General features: G+C 52.8%; 1 protein-coding gene across 4 annotated transcripts in view; it reads left to right on the top strand.

Moving 5' to 3' along the window:
• FERMT2 (FERM domain containing kindlin 2) overlaps positions 1-10211 on the top strand; it is a 51400-nt gene extending 41189 nt beyond the window's left edge. For 2 of the 4 annotated variants that reach the window (XM_050897425.1, XM_050897423.1), the window contains 7 exons: positions 2187-2311; positions 3552-3658; positions 4012-4233; positions 6451-6471; positions 7000-7124; positions 7353-7494; positions 8851-10211. In XM_050897425.1, coding sequence (XP_050753382.1) covers positions 2187-2311; positions 3552-3658; positions 4012-4233; positions 6451-6471; positions 7000-7124; positions 7353-7494; positions 8851-9024 — 916 coding nt within the window. In that variant the 3' untranslated portion in view covers positions 9025-10211. The remainder of the gene's footprint in view (positions 1-2186; positions 2312-3551; positions 3659-4011; positions 4234-6450; positions 6472-6999; positions 7125-7352; positions 7495-8850) is intronic. The other 2 variants (XM_050897422.1, XM_050897424.1) reach the window with 1 other exon arrangement.
• The last annotated feature ends 14721 nt before the right edge of the window (positions 10212-24932 follow it).

Genomic DNA, 24932 nt, shown 5'->3' on the forward strand with positions numbered 1-24932 from the left:
ATAAACGCCCGAGATCCCGGTCTGTCTGCCCCCTCCTTGCCAAAAGGAGCAGGTTAAGCTGACTCGGCTCCTCTTCCAGCTCACTCAGGATTTAGGAGTTATTTTAATTTTGCTTTGACTTGGACGGTGGTACGTAGAAACCGGGAACGACAGCGTCTGGACTTTGAGTAACATTTTGGCAGCCGCGGCCGTCTTTTGCAGTTTATTGCCTGCTGCGGCGAGGGTTACAGTGAAAGTTCTGGAAACTAGAAATAATGATGAGATTTCACAGCGTAGCTATAGGATATAGAAGAAAAGCTGTAGGCAGCGTAATAGCTCTGGAACAAGCCTTTATTTTATTAATTGTTTGGTTCTGGAGCCAGAACCTAGCACTTCTGTTCTGAAAAACTCTTTCTCCCTCTCCGAAGGCGAATTAATAAGGTCTCTGTGTCTGTCTGGGTTTGCGGTCTGTCTTAACTGGGGCAAAGTTTCAGGGCTGCAGCCTGTGCCCTGCGTCTGAGTGAGTGGTTTTTTCCCCCCCTTGAACAAACAAACAAACAAACAAACAAACAAACAACTTGCTCTTTCCTTTGATGTGCTTATTTGCCAATAAAATTAGGCACGACTCGAGGAGCTAATTGCTTGCAAATTGGATGCGCCAGTTGGTGGGGCAAGAGACGGAGCAGTGAGAAGCTGCCGGTTCCCTCCCCTCGCCCGGTGCAAGCCCCGAACCCTGGAGTTGGGATTTGAGGCTGTCCTGCCGCAGCAGGGAAGCGCAGAATTGCCATTTGCTCCTAAAAATGAGGGCCAGGCGGTATTTTACTGCCAGAAACCCAACGTCAATGACACGATGTTAGGAGCTGGCCCAGCTTTGGACGTGCCTCTTGTCACGCTTCAGTTGGGGAGGAGCTGCAATATACGTCCCCAGTATGCCTTATATATAAGTCCTATATATATTTCCCTATATGTGCCTGGCGTTGCTGCAGAGACTCGGATGTTTCATTCTCCCCTGCCAGCCGGGTTACTGCCTGTGCCAGCCAAAATGCCCCGCCTGCAATTTAAAGGAGGTCTCCAAAAAAGCTCAAGACAGTAAAGATGTGTGAAAGCATCTTTAGCGAAGGATGCAAAGCGAAGGATGGAAAGAGCTGCACGTATAGGATGGCTTGGCTGGAGGCTGGTGACCTGTTCTGTAGCGGGAGGCAGCTTTCAAAGGAAACTGCGGTTGTAAAGTTTGCACGGGGCAGGGCTGTGTGTGCCAGGGCTTTAGGAGGAGGAAAACCAGCAAAGGCAGGAGGAGGCAGCAGATGCCTCGAGCTCAGATGTCCATCAGAGGTGTGGGAGCAGCGGGGTTCAGGCAGATGCCGTGTTTCTCCCCCACCTCCCTAATTTCCCCGAGCAGCCCCCAGCACGTTTTTGCTTGGAAATGAAAGTGCAGAGCCCGAGGACAAGCCATTGGGGCCGTCACGTATTTGATCCCTACAGATGAGGGTTCAGCAGCTATTTCTGGGATGGAGATGCGAGAAATGCATTGCAGTGAGAAACTGCAGATGCAGCCTTTGAACAAGGTTTAGAAATTAGGAGGGGTTAAGAAAAATCAGAAACTTGCAGCTCTACGAAGGTCCTGGGCTTGTGGTGGGATGAGCAAGCTCAGGGTACCACCATGCCAGGCGGTGCTTTGCTTTGCTACGGGCTTGCAGGGCCATCGCTGCTTCCATACAGTCGGGCAAAATCCATGTTTTCCATAGGAAGGAACAGAACCTTTTCTGATGTGGAGTATTTAAAAAGAAAACAACAAGTGTACTCATGCATATGCTTGACTGACAAGTCTTTGAGAAGTACCACTTCCTTTCAGAGCTTGAGCAGAGCGGTTCCAGTTTAATGTGGCGGGTGAAGAGGCATATTTTGCAGCGGTTCATGGACATGTCTATTTTTGTAATACAGTTCTCCAGCTCTCCCCACCCTGCCCGAAATTAGTGGGACCTCCATGGGATTGAAGAGTCCAAATTTGCATTTGTAGCTCAATTTCTTGACCCAACGTAGCAAAGGGATGGTGAGCAGTGGCTGAGCTCCCAGGCAGGGACTATCCCGGGGCTGGGCATACCCCAGGCTGCTGACACCAGGTTTTCAAGGGTGAAGTGAGTTTCCTGGTGCAGCAGCTCGGTTTAGGAGTTTAAACCAAATGTAATGTCCCTCAACCTGTCTGGCAGGCCCAAGAAGCTGACGTTGAAAGGCTACAAGCCGTATTGGTGCACCTTCAAAGATACCTCTATCTCCTGCTATAAAAGCAAAGAGGAATCCAACGGGACTCCTGCACACCAGATGAACCTGAGAGGTAAGAGAAGCGTAAGCACCGCTGCATTTTATTCCAGTAATAGGCTGCTCCTCTTGCATCTTGTTTTCCCGCTGCTTTATTTTCTTGGCATGCCATCCTAGGGTTGGGTAAATATGTTTAAAGGAACGAGCGTGACTGGGTTTGATAGCATGGCATATACTTAGACTTCTAGAAGGTGAGTACGTGGTACGTGTGACCCCAAGGGGAAGCACCGCCAGCTCCCCAGTACCATGGGGAGACAACTTGCCGTTCTCCTTCTTGTCGTGGCTATCCAAAAGGATTGAACTAACTCCCACGGCGGACAAGAAGTTTGAGCACACGCTGCGCTGGAGAGAACAGACCATTCTCTTCCTCCGCTGCCTTTTAAATTTTTTTCCTCCCCTCCCTGGTGCTGGCTGTGAGCAGCCTCACTCAAGCGCTCCCTGCGAGCCTTGCACATGAGTTTTTAAATTCCTACGGTTGCTGGCTTTTCTTATGTCAGGTTAAACATTCCTGCTCCGGCAGCCACCGAACTGCAGAGAGCTCATTTTTTTCCTCCCGGAGGCAGGAGCAGATGTGATGCCAACTGACCTCGGGCTGCAGGAAGAGTGAAGCCCGGCCCGCAAGACCTTTTTGGGAGCTTTTGACATATCTGCTGTGACGGCACTTTTAAAAAATCTCGGAGGCGGCGTTGAAGCGGCGCCCGGGCTAACTTGGCTGGTTCAGTTCATCACCCCCCCCCCGGTGTTTATACAACCACTTGTAGTTCTCTCCAGACACCAAAAGCAGGATGCTCACACCTCGCCACTGACTATAGCAGCGATGTGCCCGGCCAAAATAATGTATAGGGGTTTCAGGGTGAGAGTTAGCACCCACCTTTTCCTACCCTTTCATGAAAATTTTGGGGACACGGGGTGTTTGCCAGCCATCGGGTCCATTCACGAGGCCAGGCAGGATGTATGAGATTAATTCTGCGGGTGCACATTAGCTTTGGCTTCATTGCTTTCAATTCATTCTTGCTTTTTTTCCCCCTTTTTGCCTGTCACTTGGAAAAAGAGACATCTGACACGGTTTTTGTCCTTGCTATGTAGAGTGTTCATCCCATCAGAGATGTGGTGCAAAACTTTTGCAGCGCTGAGGTGCCATTGGAGACCCTGTAGTTGGAGAGCTTTGCTTTTTCTTTTCCTTTTTTTGTTTTTTTTTCCTCTTTTTAAAGGGGTTCTTCACACCCCTGTTTTAAACACTGGCTCCCTCCTTGCAGGATGTGAAGTTACCCCTGATGTGAACATCTCTGGTCAGAAGTTTAACATCAAACTTCTGATTCCGGTGGCGGAGGGAATGAATGAAATCTGGCTTCGCTGCGATAATGTAAGTTTATCGCTTGGACCGGCCCTCTCTTCACCCTTTGCCCACCATCAGCTCATGCTTGGATGTGCCGTGGAGCTGGTGTTCGTTAAAAAAAAATAGAAAACGCACTCACATGCGTCTGATCTCGACGTTCAGAGCACGCGTGTGAATTTGGAGTAGAAAATCAGCCCCTGCTCTTCCTTGGCTTTGTCCCATGGTTATAGTCTACACGTTGGCTGGGTTTCTGCCCGTCTTTGTGCATGCTTGAGTCTCCTGGGGCTGGAAGGGAAATAAAGGCTCCCTGGAGTTTTATTGGGGGGCGGGGGGGGCACCCCCACCGCTCTGACGGGCATGGGTCTCTGTTTCGGGGGCAGGAGACGCAGTACGCCAGCTGGATGGCCGCCTGCCGCCTGGCCTCCAAGGGCAAGACGATGGCCGACAGCTCCTACGGCATGGAAGTCCAGAACATCCTCTCCTTCCTGAAAATGCAGCATTTGAACCCAGACCCGCAGCTGATCCCAGAACAAATCACCACCGACATTAATCCCGAGTGTCTGGTTTCTCCTCGCTACCTGAAAAAGTACAAGAACAAGCAGGTACGTGCTCGCCCACTCTCCCGGCGTGGTGGTGGTGGTGGTGTGGACCGGGCTGACCGTGCACCCGTTTCGGCGGTAGCCAGCGTTTAACACTACGTGTTTGGGATGTTGTCACTTAATCGGATGCACGCGGTTACTAAAATGAGATGCCGACTGAAATGCGTGGTTTCGATCCAGCACTTGGGGATGGCACCCACGACCTTAATTACGCCGTATATTATGCGACGGTGCACATACACAGCCTCAGCAGCGGGGAACCATTTATTTTAAACACATTAAAAATCTATTTACATTTATTTTAAATACATTTTGGGAATGGTTTTTGCCCCTGCTGATAACCGAGCGACGGTGCAGCAAAGCATGGGTCAGCTGCCCCCATCTCTCCCCGCACAGATATAGCAGCGATGAGATGAAATCAGTCCCCGGTGCTGGGATTAAAACCCCTTCCCTTGCACAGAGTCCGTGCAGAAATCCTCAGGATCAGCGCAGTTGCGGTTGCTTGCAGTGCTTTATCCAGACTTGGCTGTAATGCGGTTTGCATATTTCTCTCTTTGCTTTTCCACTACTTCCAAATGCCAGTCCTTGAAACATTGCTTCATTTTGAGTTGCTGTGACTTGTGCTTGAACTCCACGCTACATTCGATCCGTGCATGACAGGGCTGAACTGTTCTGCGCTGGAAATAAATGCATGACTTTTTCTGAAAGACATTTTATGTCAGGACAGCAGCAAAAATAAGTAAGGCATTGCTCCATGGCCTTTTGGTGACTTAATCGTTCGGCTGTAGCTTCGGAGCCTGTGTGCTTCGAACTGGCTGTGGCTAGATACGATTTCTCCAAACCCAGAAGAAGGCTGCAAGTCAGAGAAGCAGGAAAAATATAACTTTTTATTGGCACAGCACGATGATTTCCTGGCAGTGGAGTTATATTTTATATAGCCCTTATTCTTCTTCTGAATAAGCCTTTATATCCACTTGGATAGAGGAGAGGCTGCATAAATATACCATTTTAACGTATATAATACCTTCTAGGCTTGAACTCAGTAAAATGGAGGCACCTGGAAAAATATTAGCTCTCAGAACTTGCTTAACGTGCAGGTATCCTCATTATAAAAATAACCTCCGTCGAACCGTGGGGACAGGCACGAGCCCTCGCCCTGCTCCAAGCCAGGCCGGCGGCCGCGATGCAAACACCAGGGTCCCCTATAGACATCGGCTAAACAGCAGATTTAGGTTTTTCCTTTACGGCCAGAGGCAGAGCTTGCAGCAGCGGAGGACGTTTGCAGGAGGATATTTGCCGGCGGCACGCATGCTGGGAGGGACGGAGGCTGCGGGAATGCAAGGAATTCGGCCATGAGGGTCCCTCCGTGCCCCTGCTCAGGGGAAGGAGGAGGAGGAGGAGGAGGAGGAGGAGGAGGAGGAGGAGGAGGTCATGCAGCCCAGAAACAGTGCTGAAATGGGAATTGGCAGTGGGCCTTGCTGGAGGATTTATAGAGACGCTTGGTCCCACACCAGCCCCAGACCCACTCGGGTGGTGTTTGTCTCCACGTGCCCTTGCAGCAGCGTAGGGTTGGCAGGTTGGGTTTGAGGAGCGCCAAATTCTAAATGCAAATAAAAACCCAACCCAAAATAAGCGTATTCACAGCTCTCAGGTGCCTTGCTGGGGTTCGGTGTCGGAGCGGCGTCCAGCCGGCTTGCAAGGGCAGATGCAGCCCCAGGAAGCCTGGCTGATGTTATCCTCCAGCCGCTTGTTACCCCGAGCAGCATCCCTATCATTTCTCTGCATATCTCAAATAAAAGGAGCTATTGAGCTTCCTCTGCGAGTTAAGCGGGCTTGAGTTTGTGCAGAGGGTGGGGAGGACCGTGAGGACACGAATTCTCCTCTCAGCTGGCAGCTTCACCCTCCCAGCAGGACCAAAACCATCTCAGAACCAAAACCATCTCTACACGATGCCGGCCAGCCGGGACCGTACCGGTGCTCAGGCAGGGCCGGCACGAGCGGCGAATCTCTGCTCGCTTGTCCCCTCTCCGTCCTTACGTTCACTTTGGCTGCTTTTCCACCTAAGAAATTGTGCATGTGGTTTTTTTGCTTGAACTTTGGTTTGCAGTTAATTTACACTTTTTCTTTGCTTTGTTGCCATATTTCTGATTGCTTTTTTTTCTTTCTTCTGCCTCCTTTTCTTTTTTTTTTTTTTTTTTTTTTCCGCCTTGCCATCTACAGCCAGGCTATGTAAGAGACTTGGTAAGTGACAGCAACAATAAAATTAAGATAAATTTAAGATAAAACTTAAAATAGTCTAGAACCCCTTTGGTTTGGATTGTGGCAATGAAAAGACTAACAAAACCCACCCCACCCACCCCCCCGGAGAAACTTGGGCCCTGTTTGGTTTTTATAATGGTCCCCAGTGATTTATGCTGCAAAACTGGAAACCCTACACCAGAAATTTGCCCCGCCGTTTGCTCACATCCTGCGTCTTAAACTAAACGAGCCTGAGCGGCTCTTTGCCTCCAGACAGCTCAGATCTATATTTGCTTTTAGACGTCTGGAGATAGGAAGCAAAAGCAGCTCCACGTTTACCAGCCGTGGTCGCAGGCTTTGAGCAGTCGTAGCTGAAATAAGACCTCAGGGTAGATATTTATTGATTATCTGTGTTGTTCGTCACCGCGCTGGCTCCCAAATGCCTCCCGAGTCGTTACCCGTTCGCGTGACAGTCGAAATGCCACTAACGAACCCCCCTCGCCTAAAGCCGGTGTGTCTCGCCGCCCGCAGATCACGGCACGCATCCTGGAAGCCCACCAGAACGTCGCTCAGATGAGTCTCATCGAGGCGAAGATGCGGTTTATTCAAGCCTGGCAGTCGCTGCCGGAGTTCGGCATCACGCATTTCATTGCAAGGTCGGTGGGTCTGCTGGGCAGAACAGGAGGAATTTCATGAATAAATACGTGGAGTACGTTAAATACGCAGCACATCCTTAGCTGTGGAAGTTGCACTGGAACTGAAATTAAAAGCATTAATAGCATCGACTTATAAAACCGATTTTATAAGTTAACTCAGCTGCTGAATTTCGCACGCATAGCCGTGTATCGCGGGCGTGCATTTATTAATCCCTCGCCATGTCGCAGGTTCCAGGGGGGCAAGAAGGAGGAGCTGATCGGCATCGCCTACAACCGGCTGATACGGATGGACGCGAGCACGGGCGACGCCGTCAAAACCTGGCGGTTCAGCAACATGAAGCAGTGGAACGTGAACTGGGAGATTAAAATGGTGAGCCGGTGTTTTACACCTCGGCTGCTTCCCCCGCTTGCATTACGTGAGACAGAGGCTGCTCTCGGGGTTTTTTTAAGTTGACTTTTTAAGTGGGCTTTTAAAAAGTCAGGTTTTACCATCACTGTTTTCTAAAGCGTGTCCCAACCAGCTGTGTTAATGTAATATAGTTTCTCCTCCCTCCTCTTCCATTCTCCTTGGAGATGTAGCAGAGCTGGTCCCGACTGCTGGTGGAGTTGAGTATGACCCTTAAAAAGAAGAAAAAAAACCCTGAATCTTTCTTTAACACAGCCAGTTACACACTTAATGCGTAACGATTTTCTCCGCTCTCTGAACACCCACTCAAAGGCAGCTAAATAAAATCAAACTTCAGAACCGATGCTCAGGCTTGATCCTAACCAGTAACGTAAATGTACTGGGCCTTATGCATGCTAAAATTCCTTTTATTTGCAGTATAGCTCAGACTTTCATGTAAGTAACGAAAAGCAACAGTAGACACTTCACTAGGCTCCGAGATGGGCTTTTACCCAACGGTTACGTTTTTCGGCGGAACACCTAATAAAAATTGCCAGGGATACGTGAGGGCCGTTCTCCTGCGGTTTGCGGCTCGTTAAGAGTTGCTGGAGAAATTATTCAGCTTCCCCTCTGCCTCAGAGTCTTTGTTTTGACCCAGTTGCAAGCCCCGATATGCCAATTATTCGGCTCGGATACTCTGCTGGGAATCCCCCTCCCTCCCGCAGAGCTGTCAGTGATGGGGGGGAACAAAAAAATAACGGGCATCAATAAATGGACAGTCTATTCAGTCACTCCAAAACGAGCTCCCCCAGCCCCCATAAAGCATTTTTACGGCCCAACTTCAACTTACACAACCAGAATACACTCGCAGGGAAAACGAGAAAGAAATCCCAGCCCTCGACAGGTCTGTGCCCAGTCTCTGTGTCTCTTGAAGCAAAGGAGACATCGCCACGTGCTCACCACCAAGAGGGGCAAACCCGCTGGGTAATTATCTCTGAGTCACGGGAGAATAAAAGGTATAACGATAATTTAAATCAATAAATAAAATAGAAAATTACATAAAAATAAAATAATAAAAGAAGCAATAAGAGGTATTTCTGTATCTAGACATTTGAACAATAATCATTCCATCATAGAGTCATAGAATATCTCAAGTTGGAAGGGACCCATAAGGATCATCGAGTCCAAATCGTCATTTCCATCGCTGGATTTTGTTTAGGCGACGGAAAAGGCATCTGGGTTAACAGAAAAGAAAAAGAAGGCGGAAGAGAAGAGCGTGCGTCAGCATAACTCCTTTGGGAAGGCGCCGGTGAGGCTAACCCCTGTGTTTTTGCCTTCTAGGTGACAGTGGAGTTTGCAGATGACGTTCGGGTGTCCTTCATTTGCACGGAGGTGGATTGCAAAGTGGTTCACGAGTTCATCGGCGGCTACATCTTCTTGTCGACGCGAGCGAAAGATCAGAATGAGAGTTTAGATGAAGAGATGTTCTACAAACTGACCAGTGGTTGGGTGTGAGTCCCATGTACTGTACACCGAGAGGAAACCCCATGGCCATATTAATATTTAACTTTAAAAAGCTGTTCTTTGAAATATGCTGCTTAATAAAGTAAGCTTGAAGTGTATCTTTTTTTTTTTTTTTTTTCTAAATCATGAAAATTTTTGCATTGCCAGACCAGTTAATCTGTGTGCACTAATGAGCACTTCTGTTAATTTGCTATAACAAGACCGTATCTGGGCCGGGTGATCGTGCTGCTGGCCTTTAGATACAGAATCTGATGGGCAGATCCGGATGAGATTTGACTGACTTAAAATAGCCAATTTTCTAAGAGAACTCTAAGCCATCTTCTTGTAAAGCCATCCAGGGCTTAACCTATATGAAGTCTATTTATCATGTTTAATGCATGAGTGTTTTCTTTCTTTTTTTTTTGTGTTTTTTATTCTGTACATTTGACCTGTTTTGAAGTCGTCCTACCCATAAGTAGAATTGCCATCTCTCCTTTCACACTACATGCACCGGGACTGCTACAGGTGCCTGACATGACTTTGAAGATAGTTGCGTGTGGCCTCAAAGATGATCTTCTGTTAGTCTGTTATAGCTTGGTTTTATTTGTTAACTTGCCTTTTGATAATCATTTATATTGTCTTTTTTTTTAAATTTTATTTTATTTTTACACCATATTGTATTATGACACTTTTAGTATTCACCAGCATAGTCACTGTTCTGCCTATGATATGCAAACTTTTTCATTACAATATGAAGTAAAGGTCTATGAAGTATAGGTTTCGTGTAACTAATGTAAAAAACACAAATTTTATAAAATTGTACAGTTTTTTTAACTAGTCTCACAAGCCAGCTAGAATATTGCATAGATCTGGTGTATCAGCATTAACTATAGTATGCCTGTAAGGGGTACGGGGAGTAACCAAGAAACAAACAAACAAAAAAAACCAATTTCAGTCCAGTAAATTTTTATCTTAAGTTAAATGGGAGTTCAGAGCTGCGCCACAACAGCCTCGATAACTGATACCTGGGGCCAGGACCTCCCCGTTCGTTAAGCCAGCACAGCGTTAACGCTAACGGGGTCCCATCCGCCCCACCTAATGCCGAGAAATAACCAGTGTTGCGTTCCTGTAGTCTGTGGTTTCAAGACTATGTACAAATGCATTTTATTTTAAATAAAAGTCAAATCTTTTATTTAATATTCAGCTGCCGCTCCTGGTTTTTGTGGTTCAACTGCGCTGTGGCAGGGCCATAAGCAACTCCCATACGATACAGCCACCCCGTGCCAGCCCCACGCTCCTTCCCGCTGCCTTATCCCAAACTTGCCGAGACAAAATGCCACCAAAAAGCAAAGCAAAATACAGGGATGGGGCAGGAGAGTCCAAGGCAGCAGCGTTGGACTGGCAGGCAGGTAGTGGGGTAGCAGCGCAGGGATGTGGGGAAGGATGCTGTCCGGGACACGTGCGGTCAGTACCCTGCTGTCACCTAAATCGAAGGCTGCTGATGGAGCGCTGGGGTGTAAAACAGCCTCGGCACGCTGGGCTCAATTTCTTTGGCAAGAAGGAAAATCGATCTATTTGCAAGTCGGGCTTAAAACGCTGTATTTCAGCCTTTCAGTTGGCAGTGAAATGAAACTGGGTTTGGTACCAGCCCATCTGGAGGGCAGCACCGCGGTGGAAGATGCTGCCTGCGGCCCCGCGGCCGCTACGGCACCGGTGAGGGCCCTCGACCCACTGCCCAGGGGCTTGGCAAGCGGCGGAGATGGTGCTGCCCCGGGCAGAGAAACCAGCAAAGGATTCACTACTGGGAGAGCTCTGTGCCCAAAAACACCCCAAGAGAGGGGCCAGGGACACTGCTTGGCGACGTCTGGTCCAGCTTCCAGCTTCAGGTTATCCCATCCCAACACGGAAGAGCTACAGCGGGGACAGCGGGAGGTGAGGAAGGACGGGAAGGGGGTACCAGCGGCGGGCGAGGATGCCTGCTCACCTGCACCTCCAGGTCTAGGGGGACAGAGAGGGGCAGGCGACAGCAACGCCTGCAGCATCTTCGCCGGGCGCGAGCCGAATTTGCTCCCTTGCAGGCAGGTGCTTGGAGGAAATCATGCATTTCCCCATCGCTGCTGCATTTTTGCAGCGATGCTCTTATTTTTCACACTGCCTACTCTTAGACAGGTTGCATCTTTGCTCCATAAAAGCAGGGGTAAGGAGTGGCCCGACGGTGCCGGGCAATTCCTCCCACTCCTTGGTCCCACCGCAAATGGGAGCGTGGCCGGGGCAGAGGTGTGCTCAGGATGTGACGGGGATGCTCCCAAGCCTGTCCCATGCCCGCGGGCTTGTTCTTTTGGGTGCTGGCAGCTCCCGGCTGCCCGGCAAGTCCAGGCAGCCCCGGGAGGCACGCGAACAGAGGAGCGGCGTGCACGCTCCTGGCAGGCGGCACCAGGATTTTGGCTGGATGCGAGAGCGGGTGAGGCACGGCAATAAAAATGCGCCTGGCCTGGAACAGCACCGAAGCTGGGTGTGTGATGAGGATGGCTCGCTGAAAAATATTTACCTTCTATTTCACAGCCTGAGGTTATGCGGGATGGGGAGGTGTAACGTGGAGAGGAAAGGTGGGGGGAGAAGATGCGTCCCCTCCCTGTCCGTCCATCCCCAGCCGCCTCCGCAGGGCTCTGCTACGCTGAGTCGGGGCCCGATGTTGCAGCTGGGGGAGGTGATAAGGCAGGAAACGCTGAGCAGAAAAGCGGAGGAGGTCGAGGAAGGGGCATGGGAAGGCAGAGGCTGCTTTCGACCGCAGACCTTCCCCATGCAGCCCCCCCCCCAAGGATGGGAGCCGGGAGAAGCTGGGTGGGAAGTGGGGAGCAGTGCGGGCACTTGCAGGAGGCTGGGAAGCAGCGACGGGGTCGCAGGGGACTTCGAGGTGATCCGAAGGAGGCTGCTGGGTTTTCTAGGATGTCTTTCCTTTCTCCTTGGATGAAAAGATGCAAAGGAAAATGAGCTGTTGGAGTGGAGGAGGCAGGGGGATAAAAAAAATCTGTAGTTTACCTAAAGTCTGGAGACACATCAGATAAAATACAGCACGGATGGGAACAGCCGCACGCCGAGGACAGACACGGGGGTGAGGAGGGAGCACGAGGAGCACGTTGCAAGATGGCTTGGGGAGGGAGGCGGTGAGAGATGGAGCCCACGGGAAGGGATGGATGATCCACCCAGGGACAGGCAGCAGCGAGAGCAAGCCGGCACGAGGACGAGGAGGACCGTAGCTGTTTGCTCTGCTGCTCCTCCCGTAGTCATCAGACATCACTGGTGGGGTGATGCTGAGTCAAAGGGCAACCAGGATGTGGTGGGTGCAGAGGGTTTCCAGCGATGTGCTGGAGAGAGGTGTCAGAGGCCGGGTGGGTTCGGGGGTGTTTGGGCATGAAAGCCAACAATAGAGGATGAGGACGGTCTTGGCGAGCCAAGGCAATGCAAATCCCAGTTCCCGCAGCACCAGCGCTGAAGGGAGATGCGGAGGTTTATTCTGCTGATGCAGTGAAATCTGGCCGTGGTTGACCCTTTTGGGTAAACAAAAAAATAAACCAAATTAAAACAAAACCAAACCCAAAGAGAAACCAGCCCGTGGGTGTTTGCAGCCCCCTGGGGTGACTCAGCCTCGGGGAGGAAGAGCAGTAACCATCTGGCATCCACAAACTGGTGGCTGCCCTGGGGAAAAAAAAAATTATCTCCAACTATTTTGATAAGCACATGATGGCGAGGGAAGTTCAGAGGCAACAGGGCTGCTTAAACTCCAGTTTAACCAAAACGAGTGGCGGAGGTGCCTGAAGACAGGATTACTCCAGCCCTACAACAGCGAGCAGGGCCAGGGGGATGGATGCTCCTCCCTTGCTGACCCTGCTCTAGGACCTTGAGGGGGGAGAAAGGAAAAAATAAATCACTTCAGCGAAAGGTACTGATGCAAACCGGCTGCCAGGGTGAAAAACCACTTCACTTAATGCACGCAGGGGATTTGCATGCCTGTCTGAGCAAGGTATCGGCTGGGGTGTCAGCTAGGATTCATATAGCTTTTTAAGCCCCAAGTAATGTAATACCGTGCAGATGGGCAAGTCACATAGCGGTTTTAAAGCAGGAACGGCAGAGTTTTGTACAGGGGAGAGAGATTCGCAGACCCATGGAGATCTTAAAAACAAAGCAAAAAAGAAATATCTCCAAAACAGGGCTGTCGCCTGCAGCAAGGCGGGGGTGAGAGCTGCACGGCCTGGGTACGGGGGCACATCCCGCTGCCGTGAATCGACAGAAAGAGGACATTTGGGGAAGCCGTTGGTTTTTGGGGGGTAATAACACAAAATGACCCCCAACCACTACAAAAGGAGCCGGGTTACTGCCGACAACCGGGACACGTAGGAGTTACAGGGCTGGTTTCCAAAAGCCCCCTCGTTCCTCCCGCCATGGGACGGCCACCCCAGGGAAGCGGGGCTTTCCTGCGGCAGGCAGGGGCTCAAGAAAGCTCCTCAAATTAATCCATAGTAAAACCAAGCCGGATGAGTCATTTCAGCGTCTCAGCCCTGCAGGAAGCACGTTGGGGACTTTCCAGCCTTCGGGCCGGGAAGGGGCTCCCGGATGGCCGGCATCAGCTCCCCGGGGCCAGCTGGGTGCAAAGGCATCTCCCAAATTCCCAGTGCTCACACTACGGGGGAATGCGAGCACCTTCCCCTGCCTCGTCTGGCCCCTCCAAGCCTCTCGCTTGGTCGAGCATCAGGGGCCAGGAGCCCAGCGAGCCCGGCGAGGCTGGGATCAGCAGCATCTTTCACCCTGACCTGCCCCCCGTGCTGCGTGAGCCGGCAGAGAGGGGACCTGGGCACCCCTGAGGGCACTCAGGACCACCGGGGATTTACCTGGCATTGACCAGGGATGCGGGAAACCCAGACCAGACGTCGCCACCGCCAGCCAGGATCCGGCCCTGAGACGAAACCACATGCGGATGTGAGTTGCCTGCTTCAGTCCGGCTGCCGAGAAACCCTCGCTTCCTGGGTGTATTAACCCTCGTCTCCGATGCAGGAAAGGATGGTGAAGAGCCAAAGCCCTCAGCGACGGCACCAACTCGGACGGCAGGAGCGGTTTCATCAGTCTAATTAAATTCAGACTGATCGGTGACCACGCTCGCATGGCTCAAAACCTTTCTGGAAACCAATGGGGGTTTTTATTTGTTTGCTTTAAGTATCATAAAAGCACTGTATGCTTTTATTTGTGGCACCAAGGCACTAAAGAGATAAAAGATCTATAAATATCTGCTGGATGTTATAGATTTAAAAAAAAAAAAAAAATGTGCCTCCCCGCTTGCATCTTTTCCCGTAAGCACCAGTGCAATGCGGTCCAGGCAGCCCGGCCTCACGCCTGCTCCCATTTCAACTGGCATCCCAGCCTTCCCTTTGAAATGCCCTGCATCCCTCCAGCTGTTCGACATATTTCAGGCTTGAGTCTCCCCCCAGAAACTGCTCCTTTGGTTTCTCTTAAGCTCTCCTGTCTGGTTTTCATAACTGCAGAACACGAACGGGGACTTTTCCCAGGGTGCTATCGAGGCCGCGGGTCTGTGATGCCCCGGGGATGCAAACCCGGACCTTCCCCATGCGGGGAGCCAAAAACAGCCGTGCCGATGGGCAAGCGCAGGCCGGGGAGGAAGAGGACAAGAAACACCAGTTTAAGAAGAATTAAAAAACCCAGCATGTCAAATTCACCCTGAAAAAGCTGGCGAGGAGCTTACATCGGTTTGATCAGCATTTTATCTGATCTGCGTGAAAGGCTGCAGCGTTTGCACTTCGGGGGGGTTTCTTTTTTTAGCTCGACACAGGAGCATCAAAATATTTTCCTAGAGCCCAAGTGACTCGGAAAGGCCAACCCCATATTTCACAGCGACTCAAATATGCAAGAACCTGTCAGATACTGAAATCATTTAGAAAGTTTTCCCTTTGATCCACAGTTAAGACAAAGACCTGGGAAAGGAGCTCCCCTGTGCTGCCGGCTCCCGGTGAAGCCGCAGATCCCCGGCTGGTGGGAAGCCTCTGGCTGGAGGACTTCCACTCCCCCTCCTCTGAGAAAGCAGCAGTTTGAGCAAATAAAGCATTTGCTGTGGGTTTTGGGGTTGGTTTTTTTTTTTTTTGGCTTTTGGTCAGCAGCTGGGCAGCCCCTAATGAGCAAGCTGGGCTTTGATTTCCTGCCTGGGAAAGGGGGCATAAAAGAAACGGGAGAGGATCTGGGTTAGAAATTTGACTCACGCCAGCGATCCTGGCTGGGAATTGCTCCCCTTTGTCCCTTGCCTGGGGACATGTCCCAGAGGGAGGCACCGGATCGGCTCGGGGGCAATCATAAGGGGCCACGGGGGAATTGCAGTGGTGTCTGGAGAAAGTGAAGCCCCTCGGCCCCAGCCTGGGTGGGGGGAGGCACCACGTACCCCTGTGCTGCCCTCCAAACCGGGCTTGCACCGGCCAGGGCTCGCAGGCTGGGACAACGGCAGCTCTATATTCCTCTTGTACAATTCCTTAATCCCCGGGGCAGAGCATTGCCGCTGAGCTCTACCCCACTGGCACGCCAGCGGGAGAGGGGGTGCTGATCCCCTGCAGAATAAGCCCATCTAAATCCTGCTCACACCTTTCACCGCCACGTTTCTGGCTGGCTCTGCCGCCTGCTCGCCCAGGGCAGAAAGCGGAGGGGCAAACCCAGCAGCGGAGAGCCCGCAGCCAGCTCCCAGACATCTACATCTGCCCCCAGCCACCTCCCCGCAGGGCTCATCTCCTTGCACGTTCCTCTTAGGGCTTTGGCACTCCTAATGTCGAGCATCCCGAACGCAATCTGCAGCGCCTTATCCTGGCTAGACAAGGCTAGAGCTACCGGCAAGCCCCGGCTGTGCTCCCCACATCCAGACTGGGAGCAGGATGGGGGGGGATCTCAGCAGCCCAGCTGTCCTACCTGTGTCATGCAATGCATTCAAGGGACTTTCTGGCTGTGTTTAGAGGCGGTGAAGCCTTCCCTTGCTCCTTCCTACAGTAATTGTGTGTATTGTCTCTCCCAGGCGGCAGGGATGGCCAGACCTCACCGGGGACGCTTGGAGAAAAATCAAGTTCCTGGTTTCCCTAATGGGTCTCAGCAGGTTTAGGCAGGAGGGCAAACAAAGAGCTGCTGTTCGCTATCGGTGACCTTGAGGAAAGAGTTTTGAGTGTTTTGCTTTTGCCCTGATGAGGCAGCAAGGGTGAGAAGGGCTCTTGGGAATGACAAACCTGGAAAGAAGCAGCCCAGAAAGTCTTGGAAAGGCTCTAGGTGTAACGCTGGGAGCTTGGGTCACGCACAGGCTCAAGGAAAGCAGGATGAGGGGGCCACTGCAACAGGTCTGAGACCCAACACAACCCAAACAGGAGATGGCCCTACCTAGAGCTTGGGTCCTGGCCCGGCGATCAGACCAGCCTGTCCCCTCCGCCTGGCTCCCCCCACAACAAGAAACACCCCGAGATGCCCCGCCAAAGCGGACACACGATAAAAACGCCCTCGGCCAGCCCAGACCCCAAGGTGTCCCCATCCCTGCCCGTCCTGCCGGAGGGACAGAGCTGCCCCGAGGCTACAACCAGCCCCCGTCCGTGCTGTGCCCCATCCTGGGCGGCCGTCTGGAGGGACCACATCTGATTCACATCATCTCGCAGCTGAAAATGATGTGTCAGGCGCTTCAAAGGACACAGCCTTATAGCCGAGGGGCTCCCCTTGAACTCGATGGCAAGCCGCCCCGCCGCAGGGTCCGGGTGACGGCCGGGGGCTGCTGTTTTATCTCCTGAATGATTTTTTCCCTTCCCGTAAACAGGAGGAGCGGATGGGAACATGTCTGAGACCGACGGGGAAATGATGGGGAGGGAGGGAGAGGGGTGTTAAATCTTCAAAAGCACCAAAGTGCCGGATCCTGGAAGAGACCCTGAGAGCAGGGAACATCACCGGTGGAGGAACGAGCTGAGCACCAAGGAGAGCACTAGGCGAGCACTTTTAACGTTTTTCTTTTATGCAGAGTTGCAAAAAAAAAGAAAAAGAAAATACTTTCAATGACCTAGAAGATGAGCGGACCAACCCTCCCAGCCCTGCAGCAGCAGCACATGGCAGAGACGAAGAGCCACGCTGCCCCGAGGGTGGACCTGTCCCTGGGCACAGCGTGGGGCACAGCGCAGAGTCCGGCCCCGACTGCTCCCCCGGCACCCGCAGCCAAACCCGGCGCTATCTCAGATGTCCACACGGCCTGGGAATGAGCACATCTGGAACCGGTGCCTCCCAAATCGTCCTTCAAGCCCTCTGCGACCAAGTCAATCCCCGCCCCTTAACGACGCCGTTAATTAATCCAGAGTTCAAAAATAGCCCTGCAGGATTTCCTGCCTCCCCTTCCTCCCCTCCAACCGCACCACAAGGTAAGAGGAAGGAGGAGAAGCTCGTAAAGCAGAATTAAGGGAAGATGTTCGACGGAGCCCATGGTACGTCCCTGCGTTATCGCTCTCGTTTCATTTGGAGTGACCCCCCGTCCTTCCCCTGCCCACGCACACCCAAAGCACAGCTCATCCTTCCCATCCCACGCATGCAACACGCAGGCGTAAGCCCTCCAAGATATGCTGGGCTTCATTAAATTTAGGTGATTAAATTCCCAGGAAGCGCTTGGGCAATGGGGATGCAGGCAGAGTGGCAGGGACCTCGTCATCTGCCAGGCTGCGGGAGCGGGTCCAGACACAGAGCAAGCTGAAATCTGATGTGTAATAACTCCACCTAGAGGGAAAAGGGATGGCCGGGCGAGACGGGCCACGGGCGACCATGGCACGGCCGAGCACGTTCCCCGTCACCTGCTGGCTAGGACCAAGGAGGGATCGCTGCCTGGACACGGAGATGGCCCTGCTGCAGGTGGTCCCGGGACACCAGAGCAGGTATCGCTTGCTGTGGCGGTGACACAATGCTCTGTCCCAAAGGTGTATCAGCTACCATCAGTTCTCAGCGAGCCCGCAGCCGGCTCGGATCTGAAAGCCCAGCTGTCCCTTTCCACCTGCAGGACCAGTTGCCACTCACTGGTCTCACACATGAGATCCGTGGCCATCCCACAGGCGACTCTCCGAGTCCTTCACTCAGGGCATTTCCCTCTGTTGTTATTTCCTTGCGTTGCACTCCTCCCCGGCACTTCCGAGGGCACAGACATCTCTGTGGACGGGCCACACAGTTCAAAACTGGTGGAGAAATCAGAGCAAACACGTATCTTGTCACGGTCCCCCTCCCAGTGCTCCGATACACCCAGTGCTAAAATAACCCCCCAAATCTGAGAGTTTGTTCTCTGCAACCACATGTTCTGGCTTTCTTTCATTTCTTTCTCTTTTTTTCAATAGCAGATCCATCTGCAGTTTGGTCAGAGATAATAAGAGCTGGGAAGTGCCTCCTGTCTCACCCAGACCCCTGTCCATCTCCAGCCAGGACCGAGAGCTGGGGGTAGGTTGGCCACAGTCTCCCCACCCCGTGCAATGGGAGGGGGGTTCCTTCAGAGGGAAATTTGGGACTGCTCTCCCCACTCGTGGCTGCATCTGGCTGAACCTCAGCACTAAGGGATCAGGGATGGAGGATGCAAATACACCCAGGCGTGATGGATGGATGGATGGATGGAAGGAAGGAAGGAAGGAAGGAAGGAAGGAAGGAAGGATGAAGTATGGATGGAGGGTCAGGGTGAAGCCACTGGCACGAGCTGCGGTACCTTTTCCCAGCACTCACCAGCTGCCACCAGGTCTGGTTGGTGTCTGGCCAGCCCAGAGCCCAGGAAGAGCTGGAGGAGGACCATCACCCCAGCAGGCAATGTGGGAGCACCATGCAGGAGCAGCCCCCCTCAGCACAGCCCACGCAGAGACCTTAGCAAACTACTGAAGTTTTCACAGCCTTGCTGATCCTCTCCAGGCGTAAGCAGGCAGCCAGCAGTCACCACCGTGCAATTCTGAGAAACCCCCCGTGTTTTCTCCTCCCACCCTTCCCAGGCCCCCCTCTTTGCCGACCAGCTGCTCAGTCTGTTTCAGGCCCCGCTCGCTTCAGCGTTGCCCTTCCCGCGGGACTCCTGCCCGCACTGTGCCGGCTCTGGGCATGGGAATCAGCCACCGTTTTTTTTTTCTTCTCTGTAACCTTGGAAATCGGAGACCAAGGGAACATCAGCTTCAGCTTCTGTTTAACAACCGCCTCTTATCACTGCTTGCACAGTGCAGCCCAGGCGGAAGATAAAGCGTTTCCACCGTGATGGATAAACAGAGATCAAGCCTGCCAAGCGGCTCGCATGGCAATATTGTCCTCTGCCTGCTCGGTTGCCCAGATTTGGGGTGTGCTTCTTCCCAGGCCCCACGTTCCCCAGCACGGTGCAGGATCCGGCATGGCCGGGTAGAGCCTCCCCTTGCTCCCAGCTCAGCCGGTTGTTAACCACTTACTTCCAAACTGCTGCACGCTTTGTCCCGGCAGCCGGCTGCCGAGGAACGCGCCAAGGCTTTTCTGCTGGGGCCGCTGCCGAGCCTTCGGCCGGGGTAGCCACAGAACTGCCGTGCTGGGACTCACGTACAACCGGGGTGCGAGAGCTCCCTCCTGCCTACAGCTCCTCTCCAAAGCCCTTCTCGCTGCTCATCCCACCAAGGTGGCAATTTTGTCTTCAGGTTTCAGATGACCTGACGGTGCAGGATGGATGCTCACCCGTGCCCAAGCCCCGGCTGCCCCATGGCTGCAGAGAGGCCAGTTTTGTCCCTTAAATGTATCCCCCCAGCGTCTATGGAAGGGGAGGACAAGAGATCGAGGCTGTATTTCCTTTGAGGAAGCTTCGATCCTGAATTTAATTGATCTCGTAGAAATATGACCTTTGGGAAATACAGGAAGGTCCTCCTTAACTGGCCCACTGATGGGACGTCGGGTGGGACAGCGTGTTGGCAGAGACAGTCGCTAGACAAATGCCATCTTGGCACCACCAGCTTGTATTCGGTGTAAGGGAAAAAGGTAAAAGCTATTATTTACTCACTAATCCATCCAGAGAAAATGGCTTATCGAATCCACAGTGCATTCATTTTGTACGGGAAGGCTGGGGAGATCTGTCATCCCGAGTGCTCTGCCTGCGGCTGATGAGAAAATGTCCTTTCACCTGAAGGGACCGTAAATCTCTGGAGTTACCTGCAATGCCCGCACCCACGTACCTGCTGCGCGCAGGCTCGGGACACTTTGGGATCAGAGCATTTAGGCTGTGTTCCCCATTTCTGAGCTCGAGGCCAGATCTGATCCCAGCTCCAATTTTTGGGGGTGAGCTGATGCTACTTTACTTCTCGTAAAACAGCCACATCCAAAGGAGGGAGACAGCAATAAATAAGTTTCTTGCTGGAGCTGCTTTCACATGTTTTTTAAGCCCCGACTTGGACTCTGAGCCGGGATATTTGAGTATTAACGAGGCGTGATGCTGTTAGCCTCAGGTGGGGATTTTCTCCATTAAAAAACCAAAAGTGTTTCTGGGCCACGGGCAGGAGAGACAAGAAAACCTGAAGACACTGAACACGCACTTCTTCCAGCCTCCATGGACGGCGGGCTGGGGCTGCCTCAGCAAGGGACGGCCTCTGGTTCCCTCTGAAAGCGACGGCTGGGGCAGGGGGCCGCGACACACCTGCGGTTCCTAACACTTCCCCTTCCCCTGCAGTTAAATTATATTTGGCTTCTTGGCTAAAGATGGGATAATTATTTCCAGCGAGGTAGACACGGTCCAGATGCACTTCTCCTTTCATAACTGCACTAGCGTTATCATAAATCCCAAAGAAATAGCATTTCCCAGGTCCCAGGCGGCCATCTGGATGGCGGCAGAGCTTTGCCAAAGACTGCCAGGTTTCCCCTACGACTTTATTAAGTTCGAGCAGATATTTAGTTTCTCATTATCCGTCCGCGGGCAACATTTGGGGAGAGACAGCAGTATCTTTCTTTCCTCTGGCAGACAGATGGGGGTTAAGCGGGTGCTGGGTCCTCTGTGAAATCCAGGTGGCCGGAGCTGGTTTATGCAGCTCTTCTGCAGACATTTCCACCGCTCGGGATTTATTGGTTGCCGGATGCAGCCCAATCTACAAGAGGTCAAAAAGAATCAAAGAGGCTGGTCCCTAGGTATACCGAGCCCTGAGCATCTGTTTCCAAAACAGAATGTAAACAATTTTATTGTGGCAAGGATTTATTCATTCTTACTGCCTTGTGTCATACAGCCAAAGGAAAGGAGATCGCTTTTTCTCTCCTCATAAAGCAGGGTGTGTTTCAGACTCAGACATTTACATCAAGCAAGTGCATGGCTCTTTTCCCATCTTTCTGACTGTCCCGCGGTCACAAATTTGCAATTTCCCTGCTTTGTGACTGCCTTGTTCCAGTGCTGGCAACTACAGAGCAGCCAGAGGATATCACTTTGCTGGGCTGGTTTTTTTTTTTTCCTCTGCAACAAAATACATCGCAGTGGAACCAGCGGAGAGGAGATGAACGCATCCGTGACACAAGTGGAAATGTGTCATTTCAACTTTCCCCTTGCTCTTCAGCAACCAAATCCTGGCCTCGGAGGTACCGGCGAGATTTATCTGTCGGCTGCTGTGAATCCTCGCTGGCCGTAATCGTGTGACCTTTAAAAAGCCACCGGGTGGGACTCGGAGATTTCTCAAGGAGATGTCAGAGCTCATCACCGGCCACGTGCCTTTCACCAAGCTTTTGGTAAGAAGCGAAGCCTGTTTCGTGCGTGGACTCTCAGGAGCCTTCGCAAAGTGGCTGAGCCCTGATCCAGTTTCCCCTTGCTGGGTACACTAATCCAGTCCCTCCCCGCTGGCCACCTCTTCTTTAAAAGCCTGTAAGAGCACCACCATCTCCTTCCAATGTGGTTAAAATTAGAGAAAAAGCTTAAAACTTACCGCACGGGGAGGGAGGGTGGCTGAAAACCAGCCAGTTCTACCCTGCCTGCATGGTAGGCGCAGGTTTTGCTGGAAGGTTTTGGAGGGTGGAGGGTGTAAAGAGCAAATCTTTGTGAGAGGTTAATCCCCTCGCGACAGCGGCCCTTCTCCAAAATGTCTCTGGGTTCCTGAAATGGAAGAGGGTTTCGGAGGCACTGACAGAGGCACTGTTCTGTTTAAGCCCCTCCGTCGGGGCAGGTTTCTTTGCTCTCTGCTTGCAAACCCAGTTGAAGAGGGTCTGGTCCCACCTCTGCCCGCAGCCTGGCAAATTCATCTTTCCTTGGCAAGGTTTTTCCATCCAGATAATTTCCCTGTTCTGGTTTAGACTCACGCTGCTCCAAAATCCACGTGCAGAAAGGCTTCTGTCCTCAAGCCAAGCTGAAGTCAGTACCTGCAGTGGTAAACAGGACAGGACGGTCTCCAGGACTAACAAAAATGGCCCTGCTGGGGCAGGGCAAGAGTTTTAACCAAACGAAAGGATTTTTTTCCTCGTTCTGCAACATTACGCCGTGGCACAGTAGGAGCTCTGGAGGTCAGAAGCTGAGATACACGCACAGAGGATAGCGCCGTTCAGCTATTAAATACCGCGGGCCAGATGTAACTTCTGGGTCAGGATGTCCCTACGCGGCCGATATTGTTGGAAACTGGGAGGATGTATCTGGATAAGGCTTGTCCAAAACCCGCCGTATTTCCCATGCAGGTCCAGGGCCTCTGCCCCGAGCCTCACTGGGGAGAGCTGGGCTGACCCCATGTGGTCATGGCCTTGTTATGGCATGATTTGGTTTTTAAAAAGCCTTGACTTCTCACAGTTACTTAGGTTAAATGCAAAAATCTACCTCACATCCGTAAAATCTTTCCGTCAAGGAAAAGGCAGCAGGGAGGGAGTTAAGCTAAACCCCCGTCTGTCATTTTTCACGCAGTGGAAACGTGTCCATACTCCCAGCTTCCCCGTTTAAACCAGCCAAAGCAGCGCTTCCCCATTTCTTTTCGTGCACAGAAGCAAGATACAGTGTTCGTTTTTTAGCATGGATGGGACCTTCCCAGTCCTCTTAATCCCTCAAAACAAAGGAAATAAATAGAGAAGGGAAAGGAGGGGAAAGCTCACACCCAGTTTGTGCCTTGCCCTTGCAATAAAAGGTTACCAGTCGCAGTGATTCACCCGCACAGCCCCCAGCCCTGGCTCGGCTGCACAAGCTTGGGGCGAGCATCGCCCCCAGATTTTGGGTGTGCCTGAGCCCAGGGAGGTTGGCGTGTGTCATCTGGTCACTCTGGGCCCAAAGAAGTAAAAAATAAGTAATATGTTGATTGTTTCCACAGTAACCGAGAGTGATTCATTCTGAGGGTAAAGTAACAGGGGGAAGAAACATGGAAAATGAAAATCATGTCTCAGAAGCACGTTGTGTAATTATCTTGTTCAGCAGGCCTCCTGCTACATGCGTACCTTGACCTCCGCTATTTATAAAACAGTCTCTCAAGATGATCTCCAAGTTGTGGTTTTTTTTTTATTGAAAAGGAAGAACCACCCTGACTCGTGCCCCCTTGCCAGCCTTGGAGGCTGAACAAGACCCATTCCAGCACAGGACAGCAGGTCTTGTCCAAGGGGAACGATGGGGCCTCCAAAAACAATCCCCCAGAGATGAAAATTATCACAGCGAGGGCTGCTTTCATGACAAAAGCTGCTGCCATCTGCAATTCCTCAGGAGAACGAGGAACCTTTGTATAATCCTTTCATCCGACCCATCCCTCCACCGGTACCCGTGAGTCCCTCCTGAGCTGTGGCCAGCTCTGGATTAAAGCAAGCAGCCCTCCAAAGCCACCAAGCATCTTCCCGGAGAAACTCTGGAGGCCAAATCCCAGTGAAAACGCAGGGAAAGGAATGCAGAGCAGGCAGCAATTACACCCTGCGAGCTGCCTAGTGATCTGTCGCTTCTGAAAAGCGTCATACGGATCTTCACTGACCTCACGTGGTCTGGGCCTCAGTTTTACCTTTCCCACAGAAGAAAGTCTTGCAGCCAGTCAAAACAAATACCAAAATCTTTACGGGAAAGGCAGCTGGCTGAAAAAAAACGTGCCAAGCTGTAAAGAGAAAGCAGGCACGGACGCGAGGAAGGCGCGATCCACCAAAGACCGTGCTGCAAGGAGAAATCGCTCCCTGTGCGAGGGACACTGCCCGCTCCCCTGCCACCCGCCTCGCTCCTGGGGGGATGCTAGTTCAGGGACGCAGAGGGATTTTCTTTCAGGCGTCAATACCCTGCCAGGGGAAACGCCTCAGCCTTCGTGCCTGCGAGGCGGAGCGAGGTGGCGGGGCCTGAGGCCGGGCCGTGGCAGCGGCCGCGCCGTGGCAGCAGCCGCCATCCGCCGTCCGCCATCTTGCCCCCGCTCCGAGGTCTGGAGGGCGACGCGACCGAAGGGGCGGGGCCTCTCTCAGAGAGGGGGCGGGGTCATATCGCCCGCTGTCCAATCCGCGCGCGGGGGCGGGGCTGTTCCCGAAGGTCGCAAGGGCGGTGCGGGGGCGGCCCGGAGTGCCGGGCGCGCGTGAGCCGGGGCGGTGCCGGCGTGCGGTGATTGGCTGCGCGCCGGCGTGCGTTGCGTGCCGGGCCCCGCCCCGCTGCCACGTCCGTGCGACGCCTGCGGCGGAGCCGGTGCGGGCGGCAGTTGGCGCCGCGGCCTCGTGCGCGGGTGAGTGCGGGCGGGGCGGGCGCAGGCTGAGGGGGGCTGCGGGGGGGGGCCCCCCCCTCAGGGGCTGTGGGAGGGGCGGGTGGTCCCCCCCCCTCAGGGGCTGTGTGAGGGGTGGGCCTGCGGGGGGACCCCCCCCCCCCCCGAGGAGCTGGGTGTGGGGTGAGGGGGGACCCCCGCCCCGAGGCGTTGGGTGTGGGGTGAGGGGACACCCCCCCCCCCCTCGAGGGGTTGTGTGTGGGGTCCCACCCCCGAGGGGCTGCTTCAGCTGAGGGGAGCTGTGGGGAC

The sequence above is a fragment of the Gymnogyps californianus genome, chromosome 5 (assembly GCF_018139145.2).
Source record: "Gymnogyps californianus isolate 813 chromosome 5, ASM1813914v2, whole genome shotgun sequence".
Taxonomy (NCBI): Eukaryota; Metazoa; Chordata; class Aves; order Accipitriformes; family Cathartidae; genus Gymnogyps; species Gymnogyps californianus.